This window comes from Danio rerio, chromosome 9 (genome assembly GCF_052040795.2).
Source record: "Danio rerio strain M-AB ecotype USA chromosome 9, GRCz13ab, whole genome shotgun sequence".
In the NCBI taxonomy this organism is placed as follows: Eukaryota; Metazoa; Chordata; class Actinopteri; order Cypriniformes; family Danionidae; genus Danio; species Danio rerio.
The window spans coordinates 4023001-4046500 of NC_141029.1; the positions used below are offsets into that span (position 1 = coordinate 4023001).

At 38.4% G+C, this 23500-nt stretch overlaps 1 protein-coding gene across 23 annotated transcripts in view; it reads right to left on the bottom strand.

The window, feature by feature from the left end:
- myo3b (myosin IIIB) overlaps window positions 1-23500 on the bottom strand; it is a 217320-nt gene that overhangs the window by 144853 nt on the left and 48967 nt on the right. For all 23 annotated transcript variants that reach the window (XR_015499044.1, XM_087267375.1, XM_087267374.1 and 20 more), the window contains 2 exons: window positions 13187-13252; window positions 3590-3745 (listed from right to left, as the gene is read on the bottom strand). Coding sequence is in view for 22 of the 23 variants with exons in the window: in XM_087267375.1 (XP_087123501.1) it covers window positions 3590-3745; window positions 13187-13252 (222 nt within the window). In the remaining variant the exon portion in view is untranslated. The remainder of the gene's footprint in view (window positions 1-3589; window positions 3746-13186; window positions 13253-23500) is intronic.

Genomic DNA, 23500 nt, shown 5'->3' on the forward strand with positions numbered 1-23500 from the left:
GAACCACCAACTTATTTATTAGTTTTTATGCAGCGGATGCCCTTCCAGCTGGGAAACATCCACACACGCATTCACACACACACTCATACACTACAGACAATTTAGGGAAACCGGAGCACCCGGAGGAAACCCACGCGAATGCAGGGAGAACATGCAAACTCCACACAGAAACGCCAACTGAGCCGAGGCTTTGCCCTAATACATATATGAAATGTTTTAATCATTTTAAAGGGTTTTGAATGTGAAAATAATGTAATACTGCAATATATATATGTATATATATATATATATATATATATATATATATATATATATATATATATATATATATATATATATATATATTTATTTTTTTTTTCTTACTTAGTTTTTGTCTTGTTCATAGTTTAAAAATCTAAAAGTTCTTGAATCAAGAAGCATTTTCTAGACAAGCAAATATTGTCTTGTTTTAAGAAATAATATGCCAAAATTAAGTGAGTTTTTCCTTAAAATAAGCTGCCAATGGGGTAAGCTAAATATGTCTTATGTCTAAAAAAAATCTAGATTATTTTGCTTGTTTTAAGAAGAAATCATTTCTTAAAACAAGACCGTATTTTTGCTTGTCTAGTAAAAGCTTCTTGATTTAAGAACTTTTAGATATTATACTAGAAACAAGACAGTAACTCTCATGTAAGAAAAGCTTTTTTTGCAGTATAGGAGAACTTTGCAAGTCACAAAAATATGAAGAAACGTATCCAAGAGATTGTAAATCACATAAATATAAATAAAAATGTCCTATCGATTGTTAAAAAAAAAAAAGTAGATTTTATTATCAGTAGCCATAAATCTACAGCTGTATCTCTGCTGAACTCGTCCTCAGGTAACACTGCCATCTGCTGGAGAGAGAAAACCCTTCACACACAGCTGACAGAATCTAAAAAAAACCCTCATGTCTGATTCACACAGAGTATTTCCAGACTGTCACAACAGAAAGCCTTACTGTTTTTACATTTTAGACGCGATAAATCCACCGCGACAGCTCCGCATCTGCACAGGACGTTGATAAACGCAGGTCAAGCTCATCAAAATGACCGCTGCCACACTCAAGGCAGCCAGATCTCCAATCTGACCCTGAGAGCCTTCTAAAAATGATTGGCAGGCTATTTTAAAGCCATAAAATAATACTTCCTTTTGATCCACCTGTATATTTACACTACTAGTTAAAAGGTAAAGTTCACTCATAAAAATAGATATTTAAAAAAAAAAAGTCTGTGGCATCCATGGGGTTTGTTTTTTCTACTTTAGATGTCAGTGGTTATAAGTTTCTATCATTTCTCTAATTATCTTCTTTTGTGTTCAACAGAAAAAAAAACTGGTTTGGAACAATTAAGGGTGAGTAAATGATGGCAGAATTTTCATTTTTGGGTGAACTATCACTTTAATGCTTTAAAGGTGGTGTCGTCTGCTAGCCAAATCAGTGCTTATTTGAACAAAAATGCAGTAAAATCTGAAACATTTTGTAACATAATTACATTATGAAAGAAATGTTTTGTAATGAAATACAGTAAAAAATGACATGAATTGAATTTTCAACATTCTTCAGTTCATTTGAAAATCATAATTGTTTTTAAGCTTATTAAAAAGAACAATACATCTTTATAGTAATCATTGGTGAATATGGAATTTAATAACAGCAATTATTGCAAAAACTTTTTTGTTAGACAAATGCTTTTTAGGTCTGCACGATATTGGAAAAATCTAGCATTGCGTAATTTTTGTGCGTGTGTGTGTGTTTGTGTGTGTGTGTGTGTGTGTGTGTGTGATATATGCGATATATTGCAATATGAATACAATTTCACAAAACGTATTATCTCTATTATATACGATGTACATTATATTATGTCTAAACATTTGCATATTATTTCATAATCTTACTTTACTTATTATGAAAACTGAAAAATGTATACATACACATTTAAATATCTATTTAAAGTAAAAGCAAAAAAAATTTATGTCATGGGCTCAGAAATCAATCAATCAATAAATCAGCCAATCAATCAATCAATCAATCAATCAATCAATCAATCAATCAATCAATCAATCAATCAATCAATGTCAATAAATCAGCCAACCAAACAACCAACCAACTGAACGCCTATCCAATCAATCAATCAATCAATCAATCAATCAATCAATCAATCAATCAATCAATCAATCAATCAATCAATCAATGTCAATAAATCAGCCAACCAAACAACCAACCAACTGAACGCCTATAAATCAATCAATCAATCAATCAATCAATCAATCAATCAATCAATCAATCAATCAATCAATCAATCAATCAATCAATCAATCCAATCAATTAATCAATCAATCAATCAATCAGCCAAACAACCAATGTCAACCAACCAATCAATCAGCCAACCAAATAATCAATCAATCAGTCAATGAATGTCAACCAACCAATCAATTAGCCAATCAATCAATCAATCAATCAATCAATCAATCAATCAGTCAATCAATCAATCAATCAATCAATCAATCAATCAATGTCAACCAACCAAACAACCCAACAACCAATCAATAAATCCATCAGCCAGCCAACCAACCAATCACTTAATCAATCAATCAATCAATCAATCAATCAATCAATCAATTAATCAATCAATCAATGTCAACTAACCGAACAACCCACCAATCAATTAATCCATCAGCCAACCAATCAATCAATAATTCAACTACCCATTCATTAATCAATCATTTAATTCATCAATCAATTAACCATTCATTAATTTAATCTTTTAACTATTCATTCAATCAATTAATCATTCATTCATTCATTCATTCATTTATTGAGTCCATCAATCAATCAACGGATCACTCAATCAACCATTCATTTAATCATTCATTTATTCATTCAATCAATCTCTCAATCAATCAGTCAATCAATCAAGAAATCTCTCGATCATTTAATCAATCATAAACTCAACTAATCAATCACTCAACCGAACAATCATTCAATCAATAACTCATTCATTCATTTATTTATTCAATTAATGAATAAATCAACCAATCAATCAACCAATCAATCAATCAATCAATCAATCAAACAAACAAACAAACAAACAAACAAACAAACAAACATTTAATCAATCATTCAATCAATAACTTATTCATTCAATCAATTTGTCAATCATTCATTCAATTGTGTATGTAATCAATCAATAAATCACTCAATCATTCATTCAATCAATCAATCATTTGTTCCACTATTCAATCACTCAACCGAACAATCATTCAATCAATCACTCATTCATTCATTTATTTATTCAATAATGAATCAATGAATCAATTAATTAAACAAACACAAATTCATTCAATCAATCCATCAATCTTTTAATCATTCACATAAACATTCATTCTATTATTTACTTAATCATTCAATAAACCAATCAATCACACAATTAATCAGACCTTTCGTTGTCACCTTATCGCCCACCACTGCATGTGCTACAAAAGTATTTCTCTCTCTCCCTCGTGACCATCTTGACATTTGTCAAGTTCTATTAGATCTGTCCTGTGCTTTGCATGCTGCGCATGAAGGTACCTGGTCTTGGTCCTGCTGCCCACGTCCTGCTGCTCACGTATAAGGACCGACAGCTGCTGTCTGAGCAACGTGTCTTTCCCATGAGCCTGTTTGATGAACGGATGCTCCAGTAGATGCGTCACTGAAGGACGAGTCTCAAAATCCTTTATCAAACACCTGCAGACAAGAGATGAGACGAAGAGGAAGATAAAAATATGTGAGCTACTAAACAGACGATATTTAACAAGTAAAAAAGCTGAAGATTAAGTCAAGGCCTTCAGGAAGTTTCAGCAGGTCACCTGTACATGTTAGCCAGTCTCCAAAACACGACTGACGGGAATCTCAGTGTGGTCTAAACCCAACATCTGACCAGTGTTTGGCTCTCTCTCTCTCTCTCTCTGTCTAATCACCATAGTGTCCGGTGTAAACACTCTTATCATGTGTCTTCAGCTTATCTGCACAGTGGCCTGCTGCTTCCCTTCCTGTTGTCCACTATATTGTTATGTTATTGACACCATTGAGGATCCCTTCATGTTGTTAATAGCTTTTCCATCTAAAAGTTACATTTATGCACAAAACTGTATTATTTTATGAAAGATTTCCATCTAATGAGTTAAAGGGAACAAAATTGTCACGTCCTGATAAACTGGTGTCAAATATCAAAAAGAAACTTTGCTGTGATAGGAGAATCTGAGTTTTTTTTCTTATATAATAAATACCTTGCAGACAATAACACACTATTTAACGTGTCCTATTGTTTAACATATTCAAATTTTGGTTCTTGCAACACATTTCAAAACATGTTGAAACAAAGCATTTCAACTTTGTAATGTTATCATTCCTATTCACATCACTTAAAAGCCGTTTAGGGATTGAAAACACCAAGTAATGAAGTGTTTGTGATGTAATTTCTTCGTGCAAACAAGTCTTAAGGTGGGCAACAGTACGGGGATTTCGTTATTGCATTTTGCGATTCATTTATTCATTCATTTTACTTTTACTCCCTTTATTAATCCGGGGTCGCCACAGCGGAATGAACCGCCAACTTATCCAGCACGTTTTTACGCAGCGAATGCCCTTTCAGCTGCAACCCATCTCTGGGAAACATTTAGCGATTCATTTTCACACATTTTTCATTAGAGACAAGTCAGGACTGCAGGCAGGCCAGTCAAGTACAGTACCTGTATCCTCTTCCTCCGCAGCCAGGACTTTGTAATGTGTGCAAAATGTGGATTTGTCTTGTTGAAATATGCATAGACATCTCTGTGTATTTTTAAGCAATTATGGTGCCATCAGTTTGTGCAAGTTACCTTTGCCAAATTTACTGACGCAATACCATGATAGACCCTGGCTTTTGGACTTTTTGCTGGTAATAGTCTGGATGATCACTTTCTTTATTGGTCCGACGTTTTGTTCTCCCAAAGAATACCTGAAATACTGATTCATCTGACCACAGTACACATTTCCATTGTTTGATGGTCCATCCCAAATGCCTCTGAGCCCAGAGAAGTCCACGTCACTTCTGGACACTGTTAACATAGGGCTTCCTTTATGCACAGTACAGTTTTTACTGGCATTTGTGAATGTAGCTATGAATTGTGGTACCTGGACAAAGGTTTGCCAAAGGAGTCCTGAGCCCATGTGGTGATATCTCTTATAGATGAATGAGGATTCGGTAACACTTTACAATAAGGTTCATTAGCTAATGCATTTACTAACATGAACTAATCATGAACAACACATGTACAGCATTTATTAATCATAATTGAACATTTACTAATGCATTATTAACATTTAAGTCCATGCTTGTTAACGTTAGTTAATGCACCATGAGTTAACATACTAATAATGAACAACTGTATTTTCATTAACTAACGTTTATTAACATGAATAAATACGGTAGTAAATGTATTGTTCATTGTTTATTCATGTTAGTAAATGCATTACCTACCATTAACTAATGAACCTTATTGTAAAGTGTGACCGAGGATTCTTTATACAGTGCCACCTGAGGGATAGGAGAGCTTCTTTGTTCAGCTTAGACTTGCACCCTTGTTGTTTACACCCTGAAATTTCTCCTGAATCCTTAAATCTTTTAATGATGTTCTGCACTGCTGAAGTTGAAATATCCAAATGTCTTTTTTTTCTTTGAGGAACATTGTTTTTAAAGATTTCAATCATTTTCTCGTGAATTTGTTGGCAAACGGGCGATCCTCTGCCCATCTTTGCACCTAAAGGACTAGACCTTTCTTGGATGCTGCTTTTGTACCAAATCATAATTACAATCACCTGTTGACATCACCTGTTTCAAATCACATCATTATTTAACCAGTTTACCTGATCGTAGCTCTAAATTGCTCCTGTGATAACTTTTTTTGTAATGTTATGCTGGTCTGAATGACAGGAAAGGATGAATATTTACAAATTAAATGAAGTTGAACAGACAAAACATGAAACATTTTGCATTAATGTTGTCTGCAGTGAAATACAAGTCAAACTCAATTTGAAAAGTCACTACTTTCTTTATTATTTGCATTTTCCATTCTGTCCCAACTTTTTTCTGATTTGGGGTTGTAATATAAAACTAATAGCAACAAAAAAGGACATTTTATAATTAATTGTACTTGGAATCCATTCATTCATTTTCCTGTCGGCTTAGTCAATTTATTAATCCAGGGTTGCCACAGCGGAATGAACCGCCAACTTATCCAACATGTTTTTACGCAGCGGATGCCCTTCCAGCCACAAACCATCTCTGGGAAAACTTGGAATCCACTTCATTACCATTTCTTAGCACACTTAAATGGTTGTGTCATTCCAATCCCCTGAGACCTTCGCTCATCTTCAGAACTAAAATTAAGATTTATTTAGATTAAATCCAAGAGCTCTCCATCTTTCAAAGACAGAAAGGTACCCATGATGCTTAAAGTCCAGGAAAGGGGCCAAACACAATGTCGAAATGACTTAAAACAATGATTTAAGTGGTTCGCTGTTTGCCTTTTTCTCTACTGTACTAATCAGGCTGAACCCAATCTGTTTAACAGAGAGAAGATTTTTTTTCAACACATTTCTAAACATAACAGTTTTAATAACTCATTTTTAATCATTCCTTTTGACTTTGTCATGATGACAGAACATAATATTTGTCTAGATATTTTTCAAGATACTAGCATTCAGCTTAAAGTGACATTTAAAGGCTTCATTAGGTTAATTAAGCAAGTCATTGAATGACAATGGCTTGTTCTGTAGACAATCAGAAAGATATGGTTAATAATTTTTACCTTAAAATGGCTTTAAAAAAATTAAATACTGCTTGTATTCTAGCCGAAATAAAACAAATAAGACTTTCTCTTGAAGAAAAAATATTATCAGAAATACTGTGAAAATTTCCTTGCTCTGTTAAACATCATTCGGGAAATATTTGAAAAAAAATAAAATAAATCACAGGAGGGTGAATGATTGTGACTTTAACTGTATGCACTGTAATACAAAATAAAGAGAAAATCATATGTGACTACTGTGACACAACTATAGCACTAAACATGGTTTCTGTCCAAATCTCAGCGGCCTGCTTTACTGTAGACTAAAAAGCAGCCCCTCTGGAGCCCATTAAACGCAGTAGATTAGGCCCAGGGGTCTGTCATTAGCCTGGCTGAGGGTCTGAACAGCAGGCGGCTCTGATAGCTGAGAGCAGGCCATTCAGACGCACAATTACACACACACTCATAACACAGGGACAACAGCGTGCCGTTATACACACCGACAGAGCAAACAGCCGGCACCTCACGATAACATTGTGTCCCTGTACACTTACTAAAGCGCCACACACACATACAGTCAAAATCATTCACCCTCCTATGAATTTTGTTTTCTTCAAATATTTCACAAACGATGTTTAACAGAGCAAGGAGTTTTTCACAGTATTTTCTATAATATTTTTTTCTTCTGGAGAAAGTCTTGTTTGTTTTATTTCAGCTAAGATAAAAGCAGTTTTAAATTTTTTTAAAGCCATTTTTAAGCCATTTTATATTATTAGCCCCCTTAACAATATTTGTTTTCGATTGTCTACAGTACAAACCATCCTTATACAATGACAAAACTATAATTATATAATTACCCTAACTTGCCTAATTAATCTAATTCATCTAGTTAAGCCCTTAATTGTCACTTTAAGCTGAATTCTAGTATCTTGAAATATATCTAGTCAAATATTCAACACATGCTCATTCTGAAAGCACACTTCAAATGAAGTTATTTTTGGCTGTTCGTTTTTAGCAGGTGAAAAAGATGTTCGGACCAACAAAGATTTTACAGTGGGGTCATTGTACATTGGGTTATTTAAGCAACGGTTCTGGTGGCACCTTGATGGTGCAGGACACTTGTTTGTGTTGGCTTGTTGGGTCTGTGCGGTAGCTAAGAGCTCTAATCGACTCTCAGCAGGGCTTCTCCGGCCACTGCCTGTCCCTTCGCGACCCTGGTCATACATAGCGATGGGTCACTAGGGCCGTACTCACACTAGGTACAGTTGCCTCGAACCGGGCCAAAGCACGCTTGTCCCCCCTCCCGTCTCCCCCGACGGCCCGCACTCACACCACAATCGGGCCTCGGCACGCTTACGTCATCGCTGCTGCGCTGTTCAGTGAGAAGCGCTCTCAGCAGCACAGTGGAGATTTCTCTAGTTATATCGTTTTAGTCGTTTGATATGCAGTGACATGCAGTCAAATATTTCGCCAAACAGTCCTTAGGGATGCGGTGACGCAGTCAATAATTTCGCCGAACAGATCCGCCACTTTTGCCGCTCATAATCATAATGCTCTCGTGCTGCAGGAATGTCTGCTGAAGGTGCGCAGCTGTCGTGCATTGAGGGGTTTGCGTCTTTAATAAACTATGGCAGTTTGCGTTCACCGAACAGTAAGAATGATTAATAAATCCATATGAAACAGCCCCTTAAAAGTCACGTCTCGCTTTCAGTTTCGGCTTTGCCCAAAGTCGGGCTTTGCCCTAAGCCCAAGTGAACCGCGCTCAGGCACACCTCTTCCAACCAGGCCAGAGCCAGCCAAGTGAACCATGCTTGAGCCTGATTCAGCGCACTCACACTTCTCAAACGATCTGGGAAACGGGCCTAGGCACGGTACGGATGGCATAGTGTGAGTAGGCCCTAGATTACCCCTATCCAGTGGCAAAACAGCAGTCCTCACTGCGGTGGACAGATTTTTGAAGGCAGCACACTTTATTCCCCTCCAGATTACCTGCAACCCTGCATTTTTTACAGTGTACATACATTTTAATTGGACGAAACAAACTTTTAAGTACTACGCCTTACACCAAACTTAGAAAACACATATAAATACATTTAGGCCCCGTTTACACTGTCAGGTCTTGTTGCCCAATTCCGATTTGTTTGCCTGTCTGTTTACACGTTGTTTTAATTGTGACCCATATCTAATTCATGCGTTTACACTTGCTATACAATTCACGATGTCGCGCATGCATAAAGGCGGGTTCTAACATATGTGCCACACTAGCCACGATGGAAGAAATTGTCTTGTTTTTAGCTCTGCGAAATATGCGTAGTGTAGTATAAGCTGTGAATGGTTTAATACAGATTTACCCCCACGCAGTTTATGTAATGGTATGGCCCTGATGTGTGTGTAGTTGAAGATGTAGCCTTTACCTGTGTGCACACTGGTGTGTGAGAGAATGAAGTTGTTCTATGTGTAGATGCAGTGCGTGTATTAATAGTGACAAAAAGCAAAAGTTACCACACAAAGTTCGCCCAACTTTAAAATGATTTTGAGCCGGAGGTGGGAAAGGACCGTCATCACAGCTTATGGTTTATATGCTTTATGATTTCCTCCACCATTCAGAGGAATTTGTGGGTACGAGAGAGATCTCAGGTCTGGTGGGAGCAAATTGTGGCGGCTGACCATATTCCTCCTCTATGTTTCCTCTGATGTTGTTTACCGCGTCGGCATCTCCACACACGCTCTTCTTTCTGTCATCAAACCACACCACCACATTGTCAGAAGTTTAATGATATACAGAATGGAACGCCTCAATAAATCCGATCTGCCTGTTTACATGACAGTCGCATTGTCACATATCCTATCTATATCTGATTTATTTCCACATATGAAGGACGCCTGAAACCAATCTCTGAATATTCGAATCCATGCAGATCCGATCTGTGTCACACATGAGCAAAAAAATCGGAATTGGGTCTCATTTAACTGGCAATCAATAGGGAATTGGGTCACCTTTTACCAATTAATCAATACTATCAGAATATAAAGAGACTTTCAATCAGCACAATGAAAAAAAAAATAGTTCTGAGGACAATCCCCTACTGCGCCTTTAAATGTCATCTCAGACAGGATTGGAACTTTCAATACGGTACACATTCAATGAAAAATTATATTCAAGAAACTAATATCTGGTTGACGATTCAAATTTCATTACACATACATCAAATTTATGAGCTGAGAAAATGGGGAAAAAAGGATGTCGGAAAAAATGAACTCCCAGAGTCACACGGTCTTCTTCTGTGGTTAATAGCCTTTTTCAAGGACGCGATTGTGAATCCTCAACCAAATGTGCTGCCAACCTTGGGTTTAAACCACAAGCACAAAAGCAAGCGTTTGTGTGGGAGACTGTTTGTTCACAAAACCACTAACGAAGAGCACTTGAAAAGCAACCCCATCAGTGCGCGCACAAACACACTTTATGAATATGACTCCTCCTGTGCTTTTAATTCATCAGGAGCAGCCAGCAGACCTGCCACACTGACAAATGAACCGCTAACACAAATAAACGAGTCAATTAGCATCTGCAGCCTTCCAGCCATCTCTCTCTCTCTCTCTGAGGTTTTCATTCTCAATAATGAAATAATAATCCTGGCTTTTCATTGCTTTTATGTACACACACAGATGGGACTCTTTAATTTACAGCCTCTCTTACAGGAATTAGACTGTATGTACTGTAAATTCTCACTATATGTTTCTCTAAGGGTGACGCAGTGGCGCAGTAGGTAGTGCTGTCGCCTCACAACAAGAAGGTCACTGCGTAAAAACCTGCTGGATAAGTTGGTGGTTCATTACGTTGTGGGGACCCTGGATTAATAAAGGGACTAAGCTGAAAATGAATGAATGAATGTTTCTCTAATACAGAAATCGCCTGAATTTGTCTTGTCGGTTGTAATTACTGCTTAAGACAAAATGAAGATGCAGCCAGCCTGATCTCATGAAGAAATGTAAACGTTCGGAAGATACAAGATGTGCAACATCTGAAACTACGGATGCTGGAAGCCTGTGCTGGCATTTTTCCTGCGGTGTTGCTATCAGTGTGTAAAGAGTTGGAGAAGAGGGTGGCATTGACAATCCAACACAATGGGCAGCACATTGAACACATTTTATAAGTGGTCAGAAACTTGTAAATAACTCATGAAAGGATAATGGTACGTTAAAACCAAGCACTCCATTGTTTTTCTTGTGAAATCCCCAGTAAGTTTGATGTGTCACATGACCCTCTTCCAATTGAAAAAAAACTAAAGTTGGATCCAAGATGGCCGACTTCAAAATGGCCACCATGGTCACCACCCATCAAGAAAAGTTTGCCCCCTCACATATACTAATGTGCCACAAACAGGACATTAATATCAGCAACCATTCCCATTTTATTAAGGTGTCTCCATGTAAATGACTTCCCCTGTACAATTTTTAAAAGGGGGCGTGACACCAAACCCCACCCCTAAACCAAACCATCATAGAGGGATAAGCAGATAGGACTAAATTGTACAAATGAGATTAGAAATTCAAATGAATTAGCCACTACAAGAAAACGTTAAGAATTGCAGTGAGATAGCGTTCGTACAGCACTATGTTTAATAAATAAACTTTGGATTACGCTTAACGGTGCAGTATGTAAGTTTGACCCAGTGGTTGAACTACATTTACATTTAGCAGACGGTTTTATCCAAAGCGACTTACACGAGTAGCAGAGTGGCTTTAGAAGAGTCAAAAACTTGTATACAGCATTTTAAAGTTTAAGGACAAATTCTCACTATTCTTTACTGGCTTATTAGTGGCTTTTATTCTATATTCCTAATCCTACCCAACACCTAAACCCAACAATACCTTAAAAACTGTTAATAAGCAGCTAATTGGGAGTATTTGAGCTAAAATAATGGGAATTGTACCTTATAAATAAAGTGTGAGCCAATTTTGTTCTATTAGAAATGAAAAATATTCATTAGCTACAGCAAAACAAGTCACAAAAAGAAGCCTTCAAAGCTGGTTTCATTAGCATTGTCATCTTGTTTACCTGATTATAGGTTGTTGTTTTTTATTTTTCATACCTTCCCTGGGGCCTCATGTATCAAAAACTTTGCATACGCCAGGTTTCACGCTCAGAACCGCTCACGTTTGGATTTACTAACGATGAACTGAATGTGGGAATGTGCGCAGCTCCACGCCAGCTTTATGGCTTGCGTACGCACATTTTTTGTGCGTGTCTGTTTTATTTTCATTGGCGACTCCTAGAGGCAGTTGTGTTAAATTGCACTCTACAAAGTGTCTGAGTCTTGCAATGGCAGCTGTATGAGACGGGTTCATCTAGCAGGTATATAAGGTTTCCATACCATGCAGTTGACCAGCCAAACATTAAAGCACAATTTGCAGCAGTCGCCTGTTTTCCCAATGTAATTTGAGCTGAGCTATCTACTGCACCCACATTGCTATAAAGACACTATCTGAAGATTAATTTGCATACGTAAATCAGAAACATTTCCATTCAATAAATGTGCAAATAAAATATGATGCACAAACTTATTAATGATTCCTACTTGTCTTTCTCGTGATAAATAGTTGGCAAAATCTGATATGTAGCGGGGGAAAAAAGAAGAAAGAGTTCATCAGATGCTGGATTTGAAACCGAGTTCATGCTCGAACTTGTCAAAACATGTTGACATGCGTTTTACGAGCTGCGCCACTGAGACTGTTAAGGCTACTGCAACATTTTACACATATAAATCACACTATTTTCTTTTCTAATTCACTCAGTGCGATGTTCAGACCCAACTGTGTTAACCGCATCAGCTAAACTCTCCTACTCTATTTTTTTCTTTTGTTGTTAATTCCGGAGAACAAACTTGCAAATAACACCGCTTTCCTCTGGTCTACCTCCGAAAGGAGCACCTCCAGTTCACATTCTGTTCAAAGTTTCTCTTCTTGCTTGCTTTTGCCTTTGCTTTTTCATTGGGTTTTGCCAAAGTAGAGTCATTTGCATATTCATACGGGGGAGGAGGCAGGGAGGGGTTTTGCGCTCGTGCATGTTGCGCTCAGGTTTACGTTCATTCAAATGTACAAAAGAATATGCGTGAGATTCGGCGTACGCAGTGTTTCATACATCTGAATTTTTTTCTGCCTACGCACATTTACAGCTTTGTGCATACGCAATGTTTTAGTATGATTTCCACGCAAGTCTTCGTACACGAGGCCCCAGGTGACTTTGATAATAAATTCTGTCACAAACTAGCAACTACCTGCATGTAAATGAGTATAAAAATTGGTGGATGGAAACGTAGCTAGGAACAGAGCGATGAGATGAAGCTGTTGTACTCACTGTGCAATGAAGTGACTGAAGCTTCTGCACCATTGCTCAGGATGGCGGAGGGTAGGAGACGGGTTCCTGCAGATAAAACACACAGAGACACAACACGCATGAATGAGATTGACCTCATTCACATTACACATCTAAAGGGACAACTGTGTTTGTTCAGATTTATTCATCTTCTTGCACAAAGGAAACCATAAAACAAAGTCGTCTTTCAGAAAACCAAAGATCAGCTGTTAAAAACCAGCATACAAGGCTGGAAATCAAAACCTTTTACCTTTCAGTCCTACACAACAACAAAAAATCAACATGTTTTCAGCAGGTATCATATTAATACAATCAAGACTTTCTTACATTAACTGCAAATTTCAGGTTGCAAATGTAGTTTATTGCTACTACACTGTAAAAGCCAAAATGTGAAGGTAACTCAAATCGTTTGAGGAAACCGATTTCAACAAACCCTTTAAGTTAAAAAAAAACTAATCCTAATGAGTACTGTGAGCTTAATCAATTTGAGTAAATAAAGCAATTTGAGCACAGTAAAACCTAATAAAAGTAAATGAAGAGAACTCAAATCAACAGCACTGTAAAACCCAATAAATTAAAGCAACTCGAACCGTTTGAGGAAAACGGTTGCAACAAACCATTTGAGTTAAACTAATCTATACAAGTACTGTGAACTTACTCCATTTAAGTTGAAATGAGTGCTTGCATCTGATGTTTTGTTTTCTATCGCTGTCAGTTTTTTAGCTTAGTTTTACAAATATAAAAATAATCAGAACATGAAGTACAGAATGTTCTTGTAGTTAAAAATGTTCATGCAAAATAATCAATCAAAAAGACGCACATGTCATTCGCACTCATAGACACAGAGCGGGGTGAGTTTCTGAAAACCATCGTTAACCATCTAATGCCTAGTTCAGGTTTTGAGAAATCGCCGACAAATGCCTGAAATCACAGGCAAATCGCTGCTCGTGCACGTGAGTGACAATCACACAGTATGAACTATCAAAGACGCGATCTGAGAGAATCGCCGATGAGTTGCCGATGCCTGTGAGATATTTGGCAGGCTGAATATCTGGAGCTGTCTGCGATTCAAATCATGCCGTGTGAATTGAGTTTTGACAAAAAGTAACATCAGCCATCACCTACAGCCAATGAGAGAGCAGCTTTCACTTGTGTGTGCGTGTGCGTATACCTGCTGCAGGCCAGCGGGAGGCTGGGGGAGAAGTTAAACTCTTTTTCAGTTTTTTTGGACCCACAAAATGGAGGAAAAACTAGTGGAGGTTTGACAGGACTCAGGAGCAACTGTGTCTGTTTGACGTTTCATACAGAAAGAAATTAGTTTATTATCAACGTTGAGGAGAAATGGCTAATTCCCTTTAAACGCAGGTGAGCAAATATGTACATGTTCTACACCATTAAAGGCTTCTTTCTCATTATGTAGTTAATACCAAAAGATATACGACGTGTTTTTGGCTGTGAGACGTAGTTTGGACGAAGTTGTCGGCGATTATTCCTATAGTAAAGTCATGCAATGTTAATGTCCCTGTCGCCGATCCATCTTGCAGTGTAAACAAAGCAGCGACGAAACGCTAGCCCAGATAGTCATGCAGTGTGAAAACATCTGTGACACTTTGAAAATCATGCAGTCTGAACTCGGCATAAGGTAGCAAGTTCTGTCGTTACAAACATAGTTTGTTGATTCTGGTCTTTCTCAAATCCATGGTTCCAACTAACATTCAAAAACGTGTACACTTGCAACTACACTGCGAGAGCTGTAGATAGAAGCATAGCTCCTGCCTGTGTTCTATTCCCAGTTATCCCCCCTATGCCCTTTTCATTTAGAATGTTCCAACATTTGAACTTGGAATAAAAAAAAAAATAAGAAAAAAACATTAAAGTCATTTCTCTTACGTGAAATTTGCTTTCAATGTATATTTACAATTGCAATTGACAATTGCGTTCCCTTCGTAGTGCATTTTGAAAACATTTATGTAAATTTGAATGCAGCCGTGGCTCAAGACAAAAGACCTATTATTTAAAAGTGGAATTTACGTTAAATCTCCAAAGCTTGTACAAAACAAAATGTATAGCATACAATAATAGTTTTAATCTATAGGGGGCTATTTATTAAGAAATTTATTTCTACCCAACAGCACATGACATGGGCCTATTGGTTAGAACATTCAATAGTTCAAATGCTGAAGTAAAACCATGTTTTTTTTTTTTGTTGTTTTTTTTTGTATTTACAGTGGTTTTACTTCAAATGTCATAGTAATACCTTGGCTAATTTTGTAGTTACTATGGTTTTTATACGGCATTTGAAGTAAAAACCATTGTAAATACAAAATAAACCATGGTTTTTACTACCGCATTTAAGGTAAAAACCATAGTAACTACAAAATTAGCCAAGGTATTACTATGGCATTTAAAGTAAAACGACTGTAAATACAATAAATAGATAAATAAAAAAAACATGGTTTTACTACTGCATTTGAAGTAGAAACCATAGTAAATAAATACAAAATGAGTCAAGTTATTACTAGGGTATTTGAAGTAACACTTTTGTATATAAAAAGCAAACCATGGTTTTACTATGGTTTTTGTAGTAACCCATAGTATCGACAAAATGAACTATATTTAAACTAGGGTTTTACTACTGCATTTGAAGTAAAAACCATAGTAACTACAGCATTAGTCAAGGTATTACTATGGCATTTGAGGTAAAAACCATTGTAAATACAAAATAAGCCATGGTTTATTTTGTAGTTACTATGGTTTTTACCTTAAATGCGGTAGTAAAAATCATGGTTTATTTTGAATTTACAATGGATTTACCTCAAATGCCATAGTAATACCTTGACTCATTTTGTTACTATGGTTTTTACCTCAAATGCAGTAATAAAACCATGGTTTTAGTACTGCATTTGAAGTAAAATAATGGTTTTACTACTGCATTTGAGGTAAAAACCATAGTAACTACAAAATGAGTGAAGGTATTACTATGGCATTTGAAGTAAAACCTTTGTAAATACAAAATAACCTGTAGTTCATTTTGTGGTTACTATGATTTCACTACAAAAAAAAAAAGCTTTGTTTATCTACGGTTACTATAGTAAAACCATGGTTAATTTTGATAAGGGTCTCCAGGACACTGGCCGTTCAGGGCTCCCTTGGTCCAATGGCTTTCTAGCCATCAGGAAGGGGGAGGAAAACTAAGGATTGTTTCACAAGTTTAATAAAAATAAATAATAAGATAAGCAGTAGCACCCTCTAACGGATGACTGCTGCACACACAAACACAACTCAGGTTCCAGGCCTGGTCCTCTCTGGTCTTTCTCGCCTTACAGCAAGAAGGTCATTGGTTCGAGACCAGTTGGCATTTCTATGTGGAGTTTGCATGTTCTCCACATGTTCGTGTGGGTTTCCCCCGGGTGTTCCGGTTGCCCCCACAGTCCAAACTCTATAGAGGAATTGGATGAACTAAATTGGCCTTAGTGTGTGTGAATGTGAGTGTCTATGGGTGTTTCCCAGTACTGGGTTGCAGCTGGAAGGGCATCCGCTGTGTAAAACATATGCTGAATAAGTTGGCGGTTCATTCCGCTGTGGCGACCCCTGTTGAATAAAGTGACCAAGTTAAAAGAAAATGAACGAATTTAATTTGCGTCTTCAAATGGAAACATGGCTAATGACTGGAGCACGTCAAATCAGGTTTTGGGTTTTGCTGCAGAGAAGCATTTAAGTGAGCAGGTCACATCTCAGATGCTCAGCTGTATATCAGTGAAGTGGACTTGTAAGTGTTGAAGTCTTTAAGGCACAGAGTGTGGGCCAGGGACGCTCCGGTCTGCTGTTGGATGACAAACGAGCTGATCTGCCGAGTGTCTGGCAGGCAACATCTGTCCGCAGAGCTGCCGAGTTATGAGAGCGAATAATCCCTCTGTCAGCTACACTCAGACAGAGCCATCTATTAACTCACACACACTTTCACATGCCCATATATTAACGCATACACACACACAAAAGCACACTTGGTCTCATTTAGTAACACACAAGCAGCTCTCGGTGGTTGGGATGCTATGAGGTCTCAAACTCTGGCCCAGTTTTAGGCCATCTAAGAAAACTTTAAAGGAACACTCCATTTTGGGGGGGAAATAGGCTCATTTTATAACTACCAAACACCCCCCCCCCCCCAATTCAATTATTTTCTTATTCAAAGCATGACTTTTCTGTAGTTACACCATGTACTAAAACTTATAGAAAATGAAAAGGTGCTATTTTTATTATGTTGGCTTGAGAAAGTTATACTACTCTGTCCTTGAAAACAAATGTATCTCCTCCTAGGCCGTTCATGCCACAAGGCCCAAATGTGGTCAAAATGTGCCTTCTGCATTCAAGATTGTTGCTATATCTCCTCATGCCTATAAGACTTATCGTTCTTTTAATAAAAAATGTTAAATATTAAGATTTTATAATCCGGGCATATAAAAAAATTATACAAGCCCCAAATTTGGCCAAAAGCTGTATTTAGATGCGTTAGATTTTGTTGCTATATCTTTAAGGTTTATCAGACTTATAGTTTTCCAATAAATAATTTTTAAGCATTATTTTTCTCAAAATATGGCAAGCCATTTTTGACTTAAACTCCATATTTTTTACTGATACGGCAAGCCGTTTTTGCATCTATCACTTTTACACTTATTAAGCAATGTATTTTCAATTCAATACGGCAAGACATTTTTACATAATGTTCATTCCCTTAGTCCCTTTATTAATCAGGGGTCGCCACAACGGAATGAACCGCCAACTTATCCAGTATTTGTTTTACACAGCGAATGCCCTTCCAGCCGCAATCCAACACCAGGAATACATAATGTTCAAGTCCAGTTTTTGACACTCATAAATACTGTCATAGAAACATCGGGGTTGATTAAGATCACTCATATTGCCAAGAAGCTTTGATGTATCATCACTAACCTGCCAAATGTCCCCATAGCAATAAAACAGTATAACCTAGCAACCATTTAAAAATAGCAATATCTCTACATCAGAACATCGTAGGGACCTGGGCATTGGCTTGTTTGACTCATGCTAGCAAATGGGACTTCCTGTGTACTATGCATGGTAACAATGATAATTAAAGCCAAGTGCTAATAACGATTAGCTACATGCTATGAATGATTATCTAAATCAGGGGTTATCAATCTCGGTTCTGGAGGGCCGGTGTCCCTGCAGGATTTAGCTCCAACTTGCCTCAACACACCTGCCTGGATGTTTCAAGTATACCTAGTGAGACCTTGATTAGCTTGTCCAGGTGTGATTGATTAGGGTTGGAGCTAAAATCTGCAGAACACCGGCCCTCCAGGAACAAGTTGGGTGACCCCTAATCTAAATGCAATAACATATGCTAGAAATGCCTACTAAGTATTAGTATTTGATCAAACATGTACACAAGCATTGCCATTAAGCAACTGCTTAGCAACTACCTAACAATGACATAATTGTTTTAGCAACTGCCTAGCAACCACTTAGCAACCGCCGCCATGCTTCCTGCCAACTGCCATTCCCAGTCCTAGCGCAGTCACGTTGGCTTTCTCAAGCCAACATCAAAGTTTATCAATGAACTTTAGGTTCTAGTTTTAGGCTGATATGGTATGAGACCAACATTTACTGGCCACTTTATTAGGTACACCTTACTAGTACCGGGTTGGATTCCCCCCCGCTGTTGTTTTGCACTTCCCGGCCACCGTAGATTTGCCTATGCCCCAATGATGATTGGGTTTAGGTGCAACGCCTTCTTTTAAAAATCGTACAATTTCATCTGACTGAACCTGTACATATTTATACGAATAAGCCATTAAACTGACAAAATATAAAATACTTACGTTTGCTCGTGGGATCAGGCTGAAATGTCAGTTTACCATCAGCCATCCCTGGTTAAAAGTAGGTTAAAAAAAAAATTCAAGCCCGTAAACATGAACCAATATGGTAAAATTTGTGTTTCTGAACACGAATCGACAGATTCAACTTCATGACTATATAATCAACTCCCATAAACCATCATAATCCAGCTCTTCCTAAAGCATCTTTTTGCCTGATGGGCTGTTGTTAGGCAAATATGAAATATGGTGCTGCTGTTTTAAGATCTCCTTATTTGTTTTTGTTTTTTTTCCCTCTCAATGACTCTTAATCTAGTTTTGACTTGATTGAAGCCCTAAAACACACATAAAGAGACTTAAAGAGCTGTGCAGGTCGAAGGACAGACACACTACTTAAAATCGCATCTTCTCCGTCTTTCATCAAAAACTATCTCCAAGAACAAAGCGTCAGGCATATAAACCAACCCCTGTTAAACACAGTTTTCTTCTCTTTTTTTTTCCACGGTAATCTGTCGTTCTGCGCTGCTCTAAGTCACTGGGTGCTTTGATAGATATTCAGACAGGCCGTCCTCTCTGAAGAACACATCAAAGGAAAATAACCGACTCCTTCAATGCAAAAAATATAATGCGTGCCTGCAGCCACGCGCTCGCCTTGATGTTGCGGCGCTGTAGAGAGCTGCTTATACATAACAAAGTCAAGGCAACGTCGCTGATGGCGCTCCTATTGTGCTGGGTAATTCTGCCGCCGTGTTCGCCCTCGTCGGGTGTTTGTGCCCGCATGCAAACAGGATGTAAACATGCTAGGTTTATTCAAATCGAGCTGCAGAAGCACTACACTCTGACTGGCAAACAAGCTCTCAACATCGGTTTGTTACGCTGGTGATGACGAGCTAGACTCAAACAGAGGGAGCAAGACATGAATATACACATTGGCCTACATAAGAGGGATTCTTTTAAAAAGAAATTTGTGTAAACAAAATTAAGCGATTTTATGTTTTTACTCAATGTAATCTCTGTAATTTTGACATTTTTACCGATTTTTATTGTTTATTGATTATCATATTCACTTTCGTGTCTTATATACAGTTGAATATTTTTTCTTTAGCTTTGTCCCTGCTGAAAAATCCAGCTTAAACCAGCCTAGGCTGGTTGGCTGGTTTTAGCTGGTCAACCAGCCTGGTTTTAGAGGGGTTTTGGCCACTTTCAAGCTGGTTTCCAGCTATTTTCAGCATAGTCTTAGCTGGTCAGGCTGGAAAATGACCAGCCAAATCCAGCTAAAACCAGCTTGACCAGCCTGATTTAAGCTGGATATAGCTGGTTTTGACTGGATTCCCAGCTTGGCTAGGCTGGTCAAGCTGGTTTTAGCTGTTCATCTCCCAGCCTGACCAGCTAAGACCAGGCTGGAAATGGCTGGAAACCAGCCTGGAAGTGGCCAAAACCCCTCTAAAACCAGCCTGGTCGACCAGCTAAAACCAGCAGACAAGCCTAGGCTGGTTTAAGCTGGATTTTTCAGCAGGGGTTTCTCTTTAGTTCTCTCATTGTTGATGTTCTTGTTTTATATTAAACAATAATGAAACACAGATTATCATCTATCCTTGAATGACCGGTCAGTCATTCACAGAAAAGCGATTTCTTAAAGACCAGACTGTGGAAATTCACGTCATCCATCTTTATGACACACAAACAGATATGTTTGTTATCATGTTCCTTCATTTTTTTCCGCCTTCTAACTCTTACTCAATGCTTTTTTATTATTAAATTATTATTATTATTATTATTGCATTATAAAGGTCGATCTTCATTTAAATAATGTCACTTCATTCGTTCATGATTGATTAATCACAATGTTACGTTTCTTAAAAGCAGCAGATTCAGCAAGTAAAAAACCTCCACACATGGACACACAAACATGAGTCCAGCAGCACTGGGTTCAGATGATATATGACATGGTGGACATTTTGTCAATACTAATCTGCCACATACAAAAGACTCCACAATTTCTCACCCTCCCAGTGGGCGGCCACACTGATAAATGTATTTGTAGCACAGTGGAAATGAAGGCAAAGTCCTGCCACCAGCTAAACATAGAAAGCAGATAATGGAAGCCATATATTACAGTACGACAGAGTGATGGTATATTGTCCTGTTTTACTGTACATGTGTCAGATGATGTGTCACATTGAGACTAATTTGGCAATGCGTTAAAAAATAGACCGATTTTTGTTTAGACTAATGTGAGTTTCCATGTTGTTCAGGTAGAGGTTGTTTTATGGTTGTCACACTGATGAAAAATTTGTTTCTTACTTTTATTTTTTTGTCTTGTTTCTAATGGGGTAAGAAATATAATCTTGCTTACATCGGCAGCTTATTTAGCTTGTTTTAAGGAAAAACTCACTTAATTTTGACCTACTATTTCTTAAAAACAAGACTATATGTTTTACTTGTCTATAAAATGCTTCTTGTTTTAGGAGTTTTTAGATATTTGGACTAGAAACAAGACAAGACGTGAGTAAGAAAATCATTTTTTGCATTGTGATAATGGTTTATTTAGAGGAAAACTAGACTGGAAAGAAAAGCTTTTCTTAGCCCTGCTGAAAAATCCAGCTTAAACCAGCCTAGACTGGTTGGCTGGTTTTAGCTGGTCAACCAGGCTGGTTTTAGAGGGGTTTTGGCCACTTCCAAGCTGGTTTCCAGCCATTTCCAGTCTGGTCTTAGCTGGTCAGGCTGGGAGATGACCAGCTAAAACCAGCTTGACCAGCCTAGCCAGGCTGGGAGCCCAGCCAAAACCAGCTATGCCCCGCTTAAACCAGGCTGGTCAAGCTGGTTTTAGCTGGATTTAGCTGGTCATTTTCCAGCCTGACCAGCTAAGACAAGGCTGGAAATGGCTGGAAACCAACCTGGAAGTGGTCAAAACCCCTCGAAAACCAGCCTGGTCGACCAGCTCAAACCAGCCAACCAGCCTAGGTTGGTTTAAGGTGGATTTTTTAGCAGGGAGGTAAAGTTTTTGTCTTGTTTCTAGTCTGAATATCTAACAATTCGTATACCTGCTTGCAGCTTTCTAGTGATCTTGAAGACACTGGTTATCTTGTTAGTTGTGTTTATCTCCACCAATCATCCAGGTGGATGCTGCACACTGGTGGTGGATGAAGAGACCCCCCATTGTGTAAAACAGGGGTGCTCAATCCTGTTCCTGGAGATCTACCTTCCTGCAGATTTCAGTTACTACCCATATCAAACACACCTGCTTGTAATTATCAAGTGGTGTTCAGGTCCTAATTAATTTTTTCAGGTGTGTTTGATATGGGTAGCAACTGAAATCTGCAGGAAGGTAGATCTCCAGAAACAGGATTGAGCACCCCTGGTGTAAAACATTTTGAGTGTCTAGAAAAAGCACTATATAAATGTAAGGAATTATTATTATTGATTAGTGTTGAAGCAAAACTCTGCAAAACACTAGTCCTCCAGGGGTCCGTTTTTCGTTTTGGATGAACTAGGATCCCTGCGTGTGTTGTGAAAGACAGATCTATTGATCCTCGAAATCATGATCTGTATGATTGAGTGATCCACGTATGAAGAACGGACCCCTGCTCGGGAGCTCTAAAACTAAATAAATTGCTAAATACTCTTGACACGTGAAATTGTAAAGCCTTCATTTTAACCTGATTTGCAAACTTGTTTGAATCTGAGTTTTTATTTTTGGGTAAACTATCCCTTTAAACCAGGGGTGCCAGAGATCAGTTATCTAAGCTGAAAGATCCAGGATCTGCCAAATCATCTTAGATCATTTAAGAGAGGTAAGAAAAACGGACCCCAGGTTTGAGCTACCAGACCTGTTTCTGCAACCCGGGCTCATTGTGGAAACGTAGCCCTGCGGACGTTTCTGCGGACCGCGAGATACGTCCCGGGAGGTATGTATTCGAGGGTTTTTTGTTTTCGCGGATCCGCGAGAGGCCGCCGTGCGCTGTTTTTCGTGTGCCGTTCTCGCACGAAAAGCCGCCAGATCGGCCGACCCGGCCGCCCTCCTCTTCCTCCTCTTCCTTCCCTAAACCCGAGCGACGGTTTGCAAAAGCCGTCCAGAAAAAAAAAAAAAAAAGCAAAAGCCCTCGCCTTCGATTTGGACCGCGTTTTCGGATCTCACCGTGTTCTCGCCCTTATTTTTCGGATTACGTTTTTCATCTTACCTGATTTCTGGAACCGCTGTTCCCCGGACTCGATCCCGGTCATCGTCCCCGCGGCCGGCTCCTCCTCCTCCTCCGGGGCCTCCGCTCAGCCGACGCAACGCTGTGAGCTAAGCGGACAAACTGGTTGCATCGGGAAAGCCCTTAACTCTGAGGCGAGTCGTCAGCCGGCGAGCGCGAAGAGCAGGAGCAGAGCGGCACCACACCGCCCCGCAGCGTTCGCTCGAAAAAAAACAAAACGCGTCCGTACGTACCTCGGGCCACGT